The 17,453-nt window shown below is 42.9% G+C and overlaps 1 protein-coding gene across 5 annotated transcripts in view; it reads right to left on the bottom strand.

Moving 5' to 3' along the window:
- Positions 1-17,453, bottom strand: part of iqsec3a (IQ motif and Sec7 domain ArfGEF 3a) — a 79,061-nt gene that overhangs the window by 51,961 nt on the left and 9,647 nt on the right. For all 5 annotated transcript variants that reach the window (XM_031859148.1, XM_031859150.1, XM_031859151.1 and 2 more), the window contains one exon: positions 11,462-11,542. In XM_031859148.1, coding sequence (XP_031715008.1) covers positions 11,462-11,542 — 81 coding nt within the window. Of the gene's footprint in view, positions 1-11,461; positions 11,543-17,453 lie in introns of those variants that run through there.

Genomic DNA, 17,453 nt, shown 5'->3' with positions numbered 1-17,453 from the left:
CTTACTGGCACCGCCGGGTCTGTTTTAACAAGTAACTCATTTTGACCACCCATCACCTCTTCAAAACAAGCCTTGAACTGACAGGGAATGACACAGCCTGACATACACACTGCAAAGATGACTCACACACACACACACACACACACACACACACACACACAGCTGAAGTCATGGTAACAGGCTCCACACTGTGCACTAAAGCATGACAGAGTAAAAAGGGATGCTCTCTGAAACATTTCCTTTCATCAGCATCCAGTCGTCTAAAGATGGTGTTTTCATTTTAGCAGATATGTCTTCTAATACGAGTCCTTCTTATAAACATAATTTCTAACACTGAATACATATATACATACATATATTTGAAACAGAGAAAAGATATTATACTTAAGGATGACTTTTTACCAGATGGAAACAAGCATGTACATCATTAAATTTCCCTCCACAATCTAAGCCTCAACTGAGTGGCGGGCCATGCATGTTATACCTGCATGGGTCCCTGATGGGTCCCTGCTCCATCTCTCTATCAGTTTGAGGGTCCTTGGCCTGAAAAATGTTGAAGACCTCTGATCTACACCAAGCAAAACCATAAAAATTGTATAATTTCTTCCATAGCTTTCAATTTGAATTCTTACTACTCCAACTAACTTCTGCCAGCTTCCTTAAATTTCACATTAGTCACGTGCTCGCCCACTGACCAAACACGGCGCACATTAGTGCTGACTACTTAGCAGACCTGGGTAGCATCGGCACGTCAAAGAATACGCCCAACATGTCAAACTAAAGATCTGATTGGTTGAAGACTATGACAATCAACAATATTGTCCCTATTCACTTAAACTGCAAAGTCTACCTAGAGGACCTCTCTCCTTACATGGAGACATAGGGGCTGAATCTGATTGGATAAAATCTCTCCTTAAAACAAGCTGTGCTGGAAGCAGAGCAACAGAGGAAGACAGGAGCTGTGCAATGAGAAAATAAGCTATAAAAAATTATAATACATGTAGTGTATTATGTGAAAAATTATTAAATTATAAAATAGCTATGACTTTGTGATTCTGTTTAGGCCAGCAGAGAAGGCTTAGCTGGCCCTGACGGCCCACCACTGCCTCAACTATGTTCCTTCACTCGCCCTCACTCGCCTCTTCGTCATTCCCCATCTCTCACTAAAGTGAGTTAGGCGACAGCGGCGTCAGGTCGCCTTGTCAGCAGTTTTTCGTGTCCTCCTCCACATCCTCCTCTCCACTCATTACCTTGTTGATCTACCGTCGTGAGGCTGTCGGCGGGCTGTCAGGACAAGGACTCCACCCGGTGATGCACGCTGAACCTGACAGTGTCACCCACGCCTGGTACACCTAATGTCCCTTCACAGGGAACAGTAGGGAACAACCTGTACCCGTTAGATCTACCTGGTTCCCTGTGTTCGGGACTGGGAGGCGAGGCCGGCGTGCAGGATGCATGCAACAACATTTGCTTCTTTCCTCTCTGTTAGTACCTGTCTGTGTATGTGAATCTCTCACTCCCTCATGCTCCTGCAGTTATTTATTTATAGATTGTACTTGCTTGTGGCGTGGATTAAGTGAAACACACAGGGATGATCTGGCAACAACAGCAAACCCAGATGTTCAATGTGGCACCTAGCAGCGCAAAGGCAATACACAATCACGGTTGAAGAACGCACTCACAGATTAAACGTTTCGACTGATGATGATTGGTAAGTAAGTAACTTAGAGCAGCATATCCGAATGGCAAATGGAAAGAAGAGGTCTAAAAACGAATCAATAAGTAAACAGATACCAGAGTCAGATATTCAACTACACACATTCCTCAAGAAATTCAGAAAAATTGTGTCCGATGAGAGTAAAGTTAATGAGCAGAGCAGTCAACACAAGGCGAGTATTATCAGCATTAGCAGCTAATGCTACTTCCATAACTCCATAACTCTGTCCCTTTATTTACAGGAACACAATAGTAAAAAATCCATCCTCCCACTAAAAAAAAAAGGTTCACAGCACTTCAGCGTAAAGTGATTCACACATGATGAAGATGTGCATAATTTGTATTTAAAAAGGTCAGCCAGAGCCTTAGTACCTCTTCTGTTTCCTCCCAAGCACTGCAGAATGAAGCAGGTTGTTAATTCTCCCCTCCATTTGAACCTGCAGGAGATTCACAGCTCACACTCTGCCCTCTCCACTACCTCTGGAGCCGATGGGGAGGGCAGCTGAGGGCTCCAGATGCCTGCTTTTTGGGGCATTTGGCTCTAGTTTTCCCTCCACAAATGAGCTGTAACACACTGGCACCGGCTGATATGATGTGGACTATGTGGATGAAAGCGATGGTCATTGGGCTCAAATGATCAAACTGCAGTCATTGACTTCTTTACAGTGACTAGGTGGAAGGACGGGCTGACGGCCAAAAGCAGAAAGGTCAGGACAAAATGTGCAGCCAGCATTTGGACAGACGGATGTCTCTGACTGCCAGGACTTGTATTTCTCATTAGCACCCCCTGCTGTCCAGAGGCCAGTTAAATGTGTGTTAGACAAAGGGTACAGCTACACACAAAGAACTGAAACACGAACTCATCCCAGCACATTATGCCCTTTTTTCTTTGCTCACTCTCGCTTGCATACAAAAACCCGTCACCTACACACACAGGGTACAATTTATCGCAGCACTGTCAGGCCGTGTGTTGAACTATTGACTGGCCTGCAGAATGGGAGTATGGGTATTCTGGGACCCCTCAGATGATGGAGACCAATAAGATGGCAGGCCATTAAAAGACGGCTGGAGAAAGGAACAGTGGAGGGGAAAGGAAGATCATTTGGCACATTGTGTGCACGTATTTGTGTGTGTGTGTGTGAGTTTGTGAGGGAATGAGTGAGCTAGCGTGGATGCTTATTGAAAGTCAAAGAGCCGATACACTGTGCTCAAAATCTGTATTTTCTGAATTCGCTCAAGATGGTTGTATCCGGGACATTCATCTGAGCTGTTGGCAAATGAAAAGATCTGTATTCAGGCTGAGAACAAAGAGAGCCATAATCAGAATAGAACTTCAGCTCGTTATGATTGCCTCATTCTAACGTTTTCGGAAAAAAAATGTGCATTTATTGTTGGTTTTTCGAGCAGTGACTCTGCTAGCACAGAATGGTTATTAGGTGCTGCATGGTAAGTCTGGACATGATGGCAGGAGCTGTGCCTCTAGGGACGAGTGAGTCGGTCCCAAGGACCAAAACCATTGTTGAGCGTGGTGCAGCAAGGGATGAAAAATGATCAGAAACCCCAAAAAGAGTCATTTAATGTGTATTTTATTATTATTATTCACTGCCTGCCTCTGCAGAAAATCAAAATGTGCTGTATTTATGGTTTTGTCATTACTTCCCGCAGCATATTTCAGTGGGTATTCTGGCAGTAGCCGTGCCTCCAGGGACCAGTGAGTCAGTTAAATGACCAAATCCATTGTTGAACATGGTGCAGTGTATTTCCTGCCTCTGCAGAAAATCTAGAAAATGAGGATGGCTAAGTCTATCTCTTCATTTAACACTTAAAATGCACTTATAGTCTATAGTCTGTGATCCTTCTGTTTTACCTTCCCACACCATTGTTTATTGTTCAATTGTAATGATTTATTAATATGTTTTATGTCCTTTTGATTCATTTTTATGGTTTTATCGATGGTGCTATTGTTCTTATTGTTTTACGATTAGCACTTTCATGATTGCTTGTTGTTTTTTATCCTCGCACCTCATAAACCTCGTTATGGAATGGTGCCACATAAATAAAGTTTATCATTATAAATTGTATTAGTAGTAGTAGTATCTAATCTAGCATTATCTAAATCTTTTAAATTCAACCAAACCTCAGACTTTCTGTTATAAACCAGATGATCATGAGGGTTTTCTTGACAACGCTCCTCCAGAGTCAGAGAAGACATTAAACAACTGATTTCACAGGTTGAGCAGCACTCCTCATTGCTTGCAAACTCACTTTGACACGTAAAATGAACGCAGTGCCCCTGTGAAAATCATATTACGCTACATTGCTATCAATAGCTTTCATTCTGCCTTTAAAAGCAGTATGTGTGCGTCAAAGAAGATCTAAGTATACCAAGCCCTGACATTTATACAGAGGCTGAAAAAAGACTGCTGATTCGGAGACACACATGAGACGCTGCAGCAAAGTCATCAAAATGTTGTGCTTTTATTAAATCTCCTCTGTAATAAAAACCCCTCCGCTCGCTTCACAATGCTGAGATAAGCTGCAGAGCGAAGAGGAGGAGAAGCTCTCAGATCTGAACGTTTGACGCTCACCGCTGTACCGCTGTTCTGCTAAAGAGAGGGCTGACGTGACACTGCAGGAATGCGGCAGAGCAACGAATAAAGTTGCTCTTTATTTGTGCCTAATCAAGGCCTACATGCATCAAAAACAGTGAATGACGTCGATGATCATGCGGCTGGGCATGAGCAGATCTGGTATCACTGTTTTGTGGTAAGAGTCTAGCATAAATCACGCCTTAGGGGTGGAAATAAATTAGTCGCAGCATCACTTTAATTAGAAATTACTCCAAGCACTCACACTCTGTAAAATATGCTTTCATTCATTCACAATGCTGCTGAGTGCTGATTTCAATTTTCGGGTGAATTCAAACCCCAGAGGATGTGTTTGAAGAGGAGCTCGGCCCCTGGGGAGAATCACACATGAGTGCTTCTCTGATTGGCCAAGAGACAAACCCTTTGAGCCAGTAGGAAAATGACGAGAGCAAAAAACAGGGAAATAAAACAAGGTGGCGCTGGGACTTCCGCAATAACGGAGGACAAAAACAAATTCAACCACATGTGCACAGACACTCCTGACGAACGTCCCACATCTCGTCCCACATCTCCCTGCTGTGCACTCTGTTCCCATGACAACGGAACAGCAAGCCGACAAGGTCACTTCCTCCAGCTGAGGCAGCATGCGACGCAGAGAGAGACATGGGCAGAGGCAGATGAGGACAGTTATTAAATCATGGGGCGACGAGGGGAGAGAGATCTGGTGAACTGTGGTCGAGGGTATACCACGCGGGTGAAATCTAATTTGTGGATGCACAGGTGAGACTAACGCTGGGAGTCTGCTGGTGTGAGGACAAAAGCAGATCTTAAAGCTCTGTACAGTGTAAGTGTTTGTGCGTGCGTGTGTGTGTGTGCATGCGTGTGTGTGTGTGTGTGTGTGTGTGTGTGGCACATCTCAAAGGCAAGTCCTGAATGACTAAAAAGAGCTTCAGGCGCACGTTCCCAACATGCCCCTGAACGTCCTCCAACACAACAGATCAATCATTTGATCAGCTCCTCCGGCTGCCTCAATGCATCATGGTTCATGTAGTTCTCCCCCAGTTGCTATACCCATGGTGACGAAGCATTTCCAGCTGCGTCATCCCCACGTCACCTTTTCATTTGGCATGACTCCACTAATTAGCTCGGTTTATTATTAATTCCGATGATTCGAGAAAAGGGTGTCTTGGCGAGACGGCACAGCTGTCTACTCTTGTCACGACCAGAGGTGAATTCATTTCCTGCAGAAACGCCATCATTCTCCCCACTGTGATCTCTCAAGGTGTCAGCTTCATCTTGAACACTCAAGGCATCGGACATTTTATTCCTGTATATGATCAAGGATGTTTTGGAGGTGCAGATGAAAATGAACACCAGCCTTCCTAAGTCTGATCTGGCAACAACCCCAATGTGTTGTCCTTCTTTTTATGCTTCACTAAACACATATGCTTCACCAGATGCAGTGTTTAATCCCGCCTTCCCTCTACTTTAGCATGATTTATAGCCTATCATAAAAGATAAGGTTGTAAACTTTAATTGCACTGTGGGTTAAAAAGTGCAGATCACCACAATTTTCTTCTGATGAGGTCTAAATGAACCCACAAATCATACTTTAGAATTTTGGGTGAGTGGTTTTACAAACCATTACTCCCAAAATAATCTTTAATTTAATTGTCATGCCTTCATTAAGATTCTCTAAATCCAAAGAAAGTAGAGGAGGTTCATGAAATTGATAACTAACTCCCTCTCCGAGAAGGTTAAAAATCATTACGGCAGATTGTGTGAGCTAATTAGCATAGCATACCTCATTAAGGCGTTGGTGTGTATATGTGTGTGCAAGTCGTTTGTCGGGAGCACAGCAGGAGGACTAATTTAAAAGAAGTTTTAGATGGTGAGCAAGATGTCAGTCTCTCTGTGCACACAGCGAGCTGGTGGGGGAAAGCAGTCGGTTTGGCAGCTGAATCGCCGACAGGCTCGAGTATAATGCCAAAAATATGTGCTGCCACCTGCCAAAGGCTGACTGGTCCATCTATATTTAACTCTGTGACCAAAACAGTGAGTGTTTACTATCCAATCAGCTCCATCATTAAGGGGATGACTCAGCCATGAAGAGAAATTGTTACTTACTTGAACTATTTACTTTCTAAGCCAAATTTAACCTGCAAGCATTAAGACTTAAAACATTTTATATGCAAGTAGTGGTACATTCCAATACATATAAAGTCTTGATTATCGACGTTGTTCTGGTAGACATTAGTCTGTGTGTCTGGGATGCTATTCCAGAAATGTGCTCTAATAAATAAGGTACATATTTTGTTTTATTTACACTTGACAACTTGCAGGAAATGAAATAATACGTTTATAGCTTTCACTTCTCCTGCCAGGCCACTTGCCTCATTCACAGATTAATAATTCCCCTCAAAAGGTCAGCACTTGTCAATTGCTATTGTTCATTTACTTTTTCCCCCACGGGCGAATCCACTAATCACATCATATCCATTGGAATTCATTGAAATCGATGCAAAATTATGCCATTTTACATGCTGATGTGACCAGTCGTTAAGTGAGGCACAGGTTGGCCTGAAAGTGCAGGTTTCAACCTCCTGGACCATGATATGTGGATTAAAAATACACCACATTGATCAAGACCAGACTTAAAACCTACACTATTTATCTAAAGGTAGTTTGGTGTCCGACATCTTTGATCCGTCTGCATCTCCTCTTTTCTGACTGGTTTAGATTTAATACCAGAAATGAATGAACATTACCTTTATTCACAAAATAATTGCTCTTCTTGAAAAGCTAGCATCACCAATATTTTGTCAGTCCATATGGCAGTAATGTGCCCTTTTGTCTGGGCCATTTCAGCTGCATCGTGCTCTAACAGAGCCAGATGTTGCACCACACACCTTATATACGTTTTTAAGTGACAACTCTAACCAACCCTAGCCAACAAGTTATTGGCTACTTTACTGGACCAGATCACTGAGAAAGCAGCTGCACTCATAGCATTTATATATACTGTACACATCCGTTTGTGTTGATGGGACAACACTGCCGTTATCACCATTTTTTTCTGAAGTGGGAGTTCACGTGCAACGGTTTCGTTGTAACACTTGAGAAATGATTTGGATGAGATCCCACACACTTGAGTAAACTTCACACAGTGGCACCAAACTGTGAACATAAATTTGTGCTTTCAAACGTGTTATCAAGAGCGAGCAGACGCAGTTTCTTGCGATGTTTTCCTCATCAGTGTACACATACTGTCACTTGGAAACTCTGGCAATATTCATGAATGAGTGTGTAGCAATGAGCATTTGTATGTGAATCTTTTAGATAGCTCAAATACAGCGCAATTGTGCTCATTTTCACCCTAAAGACTGGAGAGGTTTCATGTTCTAAAAGTGGACTCTTGCAAACACACAAAAACACACAGCAGCCATTTAAAAACGTAACGATTCTACCTGCGGCTTGTCCACCAGGCATATTCCTGAGTGTCATTATTTATAGCTCTTCTGCGGGGCCATTCTCCATGCTAGAATATTCTAATAATGCTCTCCTTCCATCTATGAGGTTTCTGGGGCCCTCTGTGTTGACCGCAGCAGTTCTCAGTTTTGCTGCAGAGCATAAAGTTAAACGTATACGGCCCCTTATGGAACTGTAAAAGTAACAACAAAAACTCCCGTGTGCAATTTAAGAACACTGCAGCAGAAGATGGCTCACACTACTAATTTAAAGGCTGTGGCCATGCCGCAACCATCAGCCCCTTCCATGAGTGATTATAGATCTGACTTGGTGACCCTGAATACAAATCCACTATTGTCCCTTAACCCTCTGGTGCCTCCTTAAAGCTTGGCATGAGTGACCAGACTGTCAGGGTGAGATTCCAACCTCCGTATGGGTCCTCATTATACGTGACAGTGAAATCCTCAACTCTCTTTTCAGTTCACAACTTCCGAGTTCCTTCCTCATTTAAATGATCCCACATACACCATGTTATTACCTGCTTGTTTCCCCGCGTCCTAACTGATCGGACAAAGCTCCCCCAGATGCAGACAGGCACAAACCAAGAGCAAGTATGGCTTCAAATCAGTAGACTGAGTTGTTGTAGAAGTGCACGCCGGTGCCCTTTTCTGAGCTGACCCCTCTGACTCAGAGGGTTGAATTGCTCTCAGTAGAAAGAGCGGTGCAAATGAAATATCAATGATTGCACTTTGTCTGCCAGGTTCAGTGAGTGAAACAAGGTTTCATTACATCCTGAAGTGGAGGCAGCGCACAACGAGGCAATGAGTTGGCCTTTATATATGTTAATCAGGCCTTGTTAAGTGGCGAGTGGATCCCCTCAATCATGCCAAATAACAGAATTCACACGCGTTTATTTTTATGAGAGGCTTTTGTCGATTTTTGCAGGGTTTCAGTAATTCTCAAACAATAGCTGCGGTTTGCGTCAACAAAAATTGCATTCCTTCTTCTGGGAGTTAAATCTAAACACACAATACACACATTTTTAGATTGAGTGTAACCGACACTTTCTGAAGATGTCATTATCTTTTATGTCTGTTGCGAACAAATATCAATAAATCCACTTAGAATTCATAGAAAAAAAGGTGCTCCTTAAAGCTCCGGAACCTGCATTACGATCAGCACTTTTTTACATCCGTGGGTACATTGCAACAGGAAATGCTAATAGCTAATTCGGCACACTTTTAATCATGACAATTTGCCAAAATGTAAGAAAAATGTAAAGACAATGATGCTCCAGTTGTAGGCCACATTCCCAAAAGCATGTGGGGGGGGGGACAAAGTCTGGGATTCAGAGAGTTTAAGTTGTGTGACTCTCCTGCCAGTCTATCATTACGGATCCCCCTGCTGATCTAAGGGGTGTGCACAGTGTTGTGTGTTTTCCTGGAGCATGTCAATTATCTAACGACTGCTGTGTGTACCGTAGTGACACACTGGCACACACGGACATTAACACACACACACACACACACACACACACACACACACACACACACACACACAGATAGACAGGGGGCTATGTTCTGATCACTGCCAAGCCAAAGCATGCAACATGATAAGAACTTTTTTTTTTTTTCACATGAACACAGATGCATTACATGTGTCAACAAGAAGGCTCACCAGTTACCAGCATGGGAAAAACCCTACAGTACACACATCAATGCATTATGGTAGCTTTTTTTACATTGCATAGTTACACTTTTGTTACATGGTTGTATTCATACATGACTCTTTCAAACTTAACGTGACCACAGTGGAGAGACAAGCCCGAATGAAGTGAACATGGCTGGTGATGGATGCGATGGGGTTGTGGGGGTGCTATGTGGAGTCATGTCGCTGTGATGCGATGCGGTGATGCCACGTGAGTGAGTGATCGACAAGTTACTGACAACAATGCGGAAATACAGAAATCAACAACAACAGAATACAGCTTTTAAAAAGAGATAAGACGCGACAAGAACAACAAAAAAAAGAAAGACACAACCACAAGCTGCTTTCTGTGGAGACCCCAGAGAGTCCTGCTTTGAAGTGGTTTGCTTCAGAGGTTGGCAGTAAGGGGAGTGTGTGTGGGGGGGGAGGGGTTGTTTTGAGGAGTTACAGGGGTTGACAAGTTAGCAGAGACCTTCTGTTGTGCACTTTGTTAGCACCTTTAGCTAATGGCCCCTAAGCACAAAGCAATCACAAAACACAACAGCAACAAACCGCTTCTATCGAGCAAAGTTCAAGTTGCTGAACTACGGTCGATTCTTGTCCCTCCAGCTTTGATTTTATGAAAGTCACTCCTGTCTGGTTTTAACCACTGCCTCTCCAATCTCATGTATTTAGAGGCATGAAGTGACACTTGTGACAACAGGAGCTGTAAGAGACTTGGGTTTTGAGTCGGTCGTTTGAGAATTTATCTGATAAATAGCTTTATGAAGCAGCTCTTTAAAGTGGCAAACAAAGCCAATAATAAGAGTTCACTGCTCTGACTCCACCTCTACGTTAACCGAATGACTGATTTTAAAAAAAGCACCTCTCAAGTGTTTAAAGTAGGCCTGACACTTATTATTTCCGACACTGGGGGGGGGGGGACAATAATTTGCCATTAATACGTGTTTGCTTATCTTCTATTTTCTGCCAACTTCATACAATGCAGTAAAAGATTCCTGTGAAACTAGCAGTCCACATAAAACAAACCATTTCCGGGCAGATGACTTAATTGCTACTGATGCCAGATGAACGCCATCATTTTCAGTGAAACTCCAGAGTGCACTTTGTTTCATAAAAGCAGGAGGCAAACTATATTTTGTGCTTCCAATTCAGCTCGAAAGGAGCGAGATAATACCTTGTCAAAGGCGATTGTTATTTCTTTTTGTACTTGCTTATTTAATTCTATATTTTCCAGACTGCCCATTCAACATCAAATATCAATTATCATGCCCCCTCAAAGCTGTCGTACAAAGGCAGAGGTAGCACAAGTAGCTAACTATTAGTTGGTTCTTTTTTCATATTCCTCAGGACAGTGGATGCAAATTATCACATCAAACTAACATCCGAGATTTTGAATTGTCTGACTTTAAATACTTCTTTGGCAGTAAAAGAGACTTCTGGAATTGATGTGTGCACACGGTTGGATTTCCACTGGATGTATCGCTGCCATGTGCCAATCTGACATGAAGAGATAACAGTATAATCAAGCTTTGCTTGCTAAACTCAATGTAATATGTTTCCAATTACAAGCAAGCACTTGGCCATTGTCCAGGAAATTGGATCTCGGTGTGATTGATTTAGACATCACTATTGTGGTGATTCATCTTGACAGTCTGACTAACACTCGCAAGCACTAAAACAACCTCAAAGCCTCAACGAGACCCAAAACCCAAGAGAGTCTCGCCCGTATTGGCTCATTGTGATCATGGAGTTTGAGAAGTTCAAATTGTCCCTGAAGCATTTACAACCACTTCAACTTAGATGACACTGCTGGGGTAGTTGTGTTGCCTTAAAGTAGCTCCTGCAGCACCGCTATTAACAGGATGCATGATAAGTGGCTGCATTTCAAACTTACAAAAAAATATATTGTTCAAAGTACGGAAAGAAGTAAAAGAAAAAAAAAACATTGTGCCGATGTTAGAAGGATGCGGTGGTCTTACCTGGGGACACAGGCGGTAGAAGTCTCCCCCTCAGGGGCCTCTGGGGCAGGGCAGCAGAACTGGTGGAGCACTGTTTGGTTGCTGTGTGATGAAGAGTAGAAGCAGAATGATAGAAACTGTGAAAAGGAGGTCATCATGTTCTGAAAGTTGTTCACTTCCTGTTTCAAAAACTAGCGCAAGGCAAACGTGCTGTTATGTTCAGAGGAGCGAAAATGTGGAATGGTAAGCCATCAGACATTGTGCATTTAACAAGTAAAACTGTTTTATAAAAGAGTTTAAAATAAATACCAAATGGCACAGAACACCAGCCCCTCTCCAAATAGAACATCTTCTACGACATCATATCTGACTACATGATTTTGGATTGGGATATACAGTATACGCTGTTTTTAGTGCTACTATTATATTTGAGCTGTATAAAATTTTGATAATGCAGATCCAAATGAATAAAAAAATCTAAAAGTTGAGATCTTTCCTCTGGTTTTCCTTCTTATTTGAGTGTCATTTTCCAGGTTACATCCATCCCTTGGAATCAATTACAGCAGAAGTGTATTTCCCATTCTAGCTCATCACCTGACCATTTGCCTCCCCTTCACACGTGCTTCCCATTAGCCATCAGCCCCAGTATATATCGCCGTCAGCAGTCTCTGTTTCGCCAGATTGGCTTCTCTGCCTCATGGCTGTAGCGACCTGCTTCTCCCTGTTTTTTTGACTCTTTCTCACCAAGGAAACGTTGTATCACACTCACAGCTGCAGCATGCAATGTCTACTTCTTTCTGGGTCCATGTGTACACAATGCTGCTGCAGTGTTCATTTATAAGGACCTTGCATGAGGCCGAGTGTGTTTTGATGAGAAGCAGTGAATGTGAACACTTTCTTTAATCATAAATATCGTTGACCAACTGATTCCTCCCTTGCTGCAAAAGAATAAAATACTTCAGTTCAAAGTTTTGTCCTACAACTTCCTACAATGTTGAGGTTGTCCTCACATTTTGGCCGATTTGACAATTTGCAGGAAGTGTGGCTATAATTCAAATGTGATACTGAAATGTAGCAAGGAAAGAGCAGGGATATCAAATTTTAATGTGCATGTGAGAAAGCCATGAGTGCATTCACTTTCCTCCCTACATCCGTGTGTCCTCCCTCTCAACCTGGACGCTGCCTCGCATTCTTCACATTCTTGATTTTACGGCCTCATCCATCTCATCCTTCAGTATCATCCCTTCCCCCCCCCCCCCCCCTTCTCTCCTTTCCCTTTTTCCCCTTTTCCCACGTTTTTCCCCCCCCCCTCCACCCCCCCCCCCCCCCCCCCCCCCTCCTTTAATCCGGGTCCTACATGCACGGTGTGCTGTGCAAGAGAGCTGTTTGCTCGATTACTCTTGCCGTCAGAAGATGTAGCCAGTGAAAAGAGCAGCCGCTTTTCCATATGCCGTAGCCTCATCCCTGGACACGGGAAGGATGGAGAAGAGGGAGGTGAAACATAAAGATGAGAAAGCTAGGCCCACATTCCCAGCAGCAACCAGCCCTCCATCCCTTATCACTCCCCATGTTGCCTTTTGATCTTCCGCCCTGCAGGACATCTGCCTGCCCTCATCTCTGTCTGCTTCCCCTCCTGTCTGTCCCTTGGGAGAGGACAGAGAAAACAAGGTGACCTCTATGTCTTCCTACATACCAGCAGCGTGACTGCTGGTTCACCTCAAGCACACTAAAATCTGTTCTTTGTGCTGCAAAGTGAAATCGTTCGATACACAGAATTTGTCGGCTAGCCAGAATCTAGAAAGTTTGATACTAAAGGTCTTTTTTTGTGCTGTTCTGTAAAGGTTGGAGGTCGGGGGGGTATTTGACAGCAACAATAGAAGACAGTACAGGGAGGGTGTGACAGCAAATTAATTCCCATTGTTAATGGCTCCACTAATTGTGTTTGCCTTAACGACCATGACACCGCTGTGGCCGTTTTTAATAGGTCGAGAACACAGGCGCTCTCTGAGGGGACGCAGATTACAGCCAGCGTTGGAAACAGCAGAGCCACTTGCTCACGCAGATAGAGTGTACGTGTATATTCTGCAGGACAAGGTATGAAAACATCGAGGCTAATGGAATAATCCGTTGTGTTGCACTGATGCTGTTGTGATTTTATTTAACTGCTGTATTTCTAGGTGTAGTAACTTTGTTAACATTACTCCTTATATGCAGATAAGTACAACACATGTTTAATTGAGTACAAAATAGCCGGTACTTTTCTTGTTTACCCTCTAGGTTTTAGACCAAGATGGCCAATGTGCTGTGCCTGCTCGTCTTATCTGAACTTAAAACGAATTTATCATTTTAAAAAAGCACAAAAATGCTGCCAACTTGACTTTACACCTATTAACTCATCTATCTTATACGAGATGATGCTGCCACTTGTAGTGCATCATCTTCATGCTGCGGTTTCAAATGTGTGCAATCCCCACTTGCCTCTGATATTGTGTGCTGACCAATAAAGACCTCAGACACGCCAAAACCTGCTGAGTCATCCTTTTCTTGACAAAAAGCGTTTAAAAGAAGCAGAGCTCATTTGAATTGAATCAATAGGTATTATTGGCAGGGAGGTGCAGCGTGCAGCGGGGTTTAGATGCCTCTAATGATGAGACGGTGCACGGACATAAGTGTGGTCACATCTGAATCATTGATTTCCCCCCTATTTGAGGAAAAACACCTCACAGGAAAGTATTATGGGATGGAACTCTTTTCATCTTAACCATCCATCTCTTTCTGCTTTGATCTCTGGCTTCTCACAATTGTCTCTCCATTCTTTTTTTCTGCCATCTCTCTTCTCACCTCATATCTTTCCACTCAAAAAACAGCCTGCAAGTGTTTGATAGCACTCTCAGTTTATGAGGGGGACCTTTCTAAAAGGCACACTGCGCGACAGAGATATTACGTACACGGCCAAAACTGCATAAAAGTCAACTATCATGTCGTGTATCGTGAATCTGTTCATTTGCAAGTCGTACTGATATGAGAAGACTAGAGGCTATGATTTCCTAATTAATCTCTGTATCATTGTGACGATAATCCACCCATTCCCATGTTCGGGATTATGCAAACATTTCTTCTGCATCAACATGAATTTGTCTCCAGTAAATTTGCAAACCCCTTGCCTCCAGTTTTCAGACACACCCCCCCTTCAAACTGTTTGATCGATGGGGGCGCTGAAGATTAAATTGAACTCACACGACCTGCTTTCTGATCTTCCACACCATTGACTCAGTTTCCCTTATGGCCTAAACTCGCTAATACCACCTATTAAAAAAATCTATAAGCTTTTATAAGCTCTTCCACACACTGGGTCTGTTTGAGGGCGAGTGTAATCTGTGCACCATGGTTTCATTGTATTTTGTTTTAACTTCTCGTGTCTAATGTGTTTGTCGATGCGCTCCTCCTTGTGTTGAATTCGGCTTTACTGTGTCAATAGCTCTCCGGCTGATTCAACTTGGCTCGTGGCAGAAAAAGATCCGTGCGCACTGAAGTGATACGATTTGAAGCAGGGGACGGTGAGAGAAAAGGGGGGAGAATAGAGGGAGAGGGGATCAAAGCTCACAATAATTGACGGATTAGTTTTCACAGACCATTTCCTGGGCAGTCAGGAAAAAAGAATAGCTGTGAACATGCTCGCTCATTGAAATAACATAAATGCAGCTTTAGAGTCTGCCCCTGAAGGCCACACATGGTAAAGACACAATTGATCTCGGAGGAGGCAACCATATTAACAAAAGTGGTTCGGCTAAAGCGTTTAAGGTCGCATGGCTGCTTGCTTTTGTTGCCATTATTTCACTTCCATGTTTGGTTTTTATGCAACATTTTGGAATAAATGCATTTTTGAGTCAAGGTCAAAGTCAAGTCAAGAGTTTAGTAGTGAAAGAAAAACATTTAAATATAATATAATAGTAAGGTGAGTTAAATAGAAATCCTTCGTTTGAAATTAGCTTTAAACCAACAAACTGCCAGGTCAGCGTATGAAAAGAGAACAAGGTACTTTAGCTTAATTTAAGTCGGTTAATATATCACATACCTTCCACAAGTCAACTCATCTCATGGCAGTATTAGAAGCACTGTGATCATGTTAAATCAAAAACAATGACACCAGCATTTTTTTTGTAATACTTCACTGCCATTTGGCTGTAAGTGCCGGTTTATCACTATGTTTTACAGGCTAGAAGTGTGTACGGTTTTCTGAGGAAATAAATCCATGGCGGCGTGCGCATTTCTACGTGAGGTTAAAATGATGTATTAAACATTATTGTGTGGTGGATTATCAGCCGAAAAATATCCTTGAACTAAATCAGGCGTCTCTTGTATGAGCACTGCACCAATCTTACACACACACACACACACACACACACACATACACTCCTCGAAATTCGGTCCTGAAAGCCTACCGTATCAATTCCTTTACACACACGCACAGTGAGTTAAGAAAAGCTCCCTTGAAAGGTTTACGTCAGCACGGACTCTTGGGCCGTCCCAAGCGGCTTAGCTCGGCCTCTGCAAGCGAAACCGAGAGAGCTGGAGATGGACGAGAGAGCGGGACCAGCTTTCCCAAGAGGAAGCTAACAAAAGAGGAAGAAAAAAGAACTTCGTCCTTGTATTCAATCCCTTAAAAATCTCCTGACGGTGCCGGAGTCAGGAAAGCTGCAACATTTGAGCTTTATTCCCACTATCTCTGTCTCATTGTGGCCTATACTTCACTCCACTGCAGCACTTGACAGGAAATATGAAACCATTTCACCGTCAAGCTCTGCATTTATGCTGCATCATTTCTGTCTGAACAAGACGAGCCTGAGATTGTGAAATGTAACACACTGTTACACAGAACCACCTGAGAAGTCGTCATTGGAAACTGTTTGGAAACGGGTAGGCACTCTCGAAAAAAATGCTTGGCAGTTGATTAGATGAACCATCTGTCAATCAAACTTCTTGCCGATCGAGAGATGGTTTTTCTGTGAGTGAAGAAATACTCTCCAGGTCTGATATAACTGATGCTATTCCAGCATCAGCGCTAACCTCTGTAGGAGACACCATCGACGTCACACACAGACCTAAGCCACGCCTTTAGCTCCCAGTAGCTCCTCACAGGCTTGCTGGACACAAACGCGTGACCTGAAGCCTGATGAGATTGATTTTTCGTGTCATTCTCACGTGATCTTGTGACATCGCCAGAATCTGCCTGCCAAGCAAGGCCAACATTGTATTTATGCAAATCATTTGATAACCATCCTATGCATGTACGCGCAGGCATTTTCGCTGATTAATGGATCAAAAGCTGTAAAACCGCCATGCATGAATGTTACTGTGTGTACTTTGTCATTAAAGTGTGTGAGTGTACAAAACGCCTCTTTTTCGTCCTGCCTGTTAGTCAATACTTATGTCACACGGTCAATTTGGAGTCCAATAATACTAATAATAATACACCTTATAATCCGTTATTCAGCTCTTTGTGACACCAAAAGACATAAATATACATCAGAAGCATTAACATAAACTTCAGTTACCAGAATTTGATTTCACCACGTGGATGACAAATGCCAAAACTGTCAAATTAACAAGTTACCTGTCAGTCTGTATGACTTCATGTTTACTCCTCTGTAAAATGTGAGCGTGAACAGGAACCAGAACTAAAATACAACATATTCATCAGACACATTGAAGACAGAATGTTTTCTTACCAAATATCCTCAGTGCATCCTGAGCTGCATGAGTTCTGTAGTAAATTAAAATGATACACTATTTAAAATATCAATGATAAATATCAGGGTTTGATGTCGCCCCCCTAAAAATCAAAGAAGAAAAAAAAATGTTCTTGGCTTTCAACATTTTACGCTCTTCTTCAACTCAGCTCCCAACTGTTGGTCCCCCTTCAATACAACTGAAAAGAGAAGCCTTTGATGGAGGAGGCAAAATAAGCATAGAGGGAATGAGCTGAGCCCGGGGGGGGGGGGGGGGGGGGGGG

Source organism: Anarrhichthys ocellatus, unplaced genomic scaffold, assembly GCF_004355925.1.
Source record: "Anarrhichthys ocellatus isolate YVR2014 unplaced genomic scaffold, GSC_Weel_1.0 scaffold21, whole genome shotgun sequence".
NCBI lineage: Eukaryota > Metazoa > Chordata > Actinopteri > Perciformes > Anarhichadidae > Anarrhichthys > Anarrhichthys ocellatus.
This window is presented reverse-complemented; position numbering and strand designations above follow the sequence as displayed.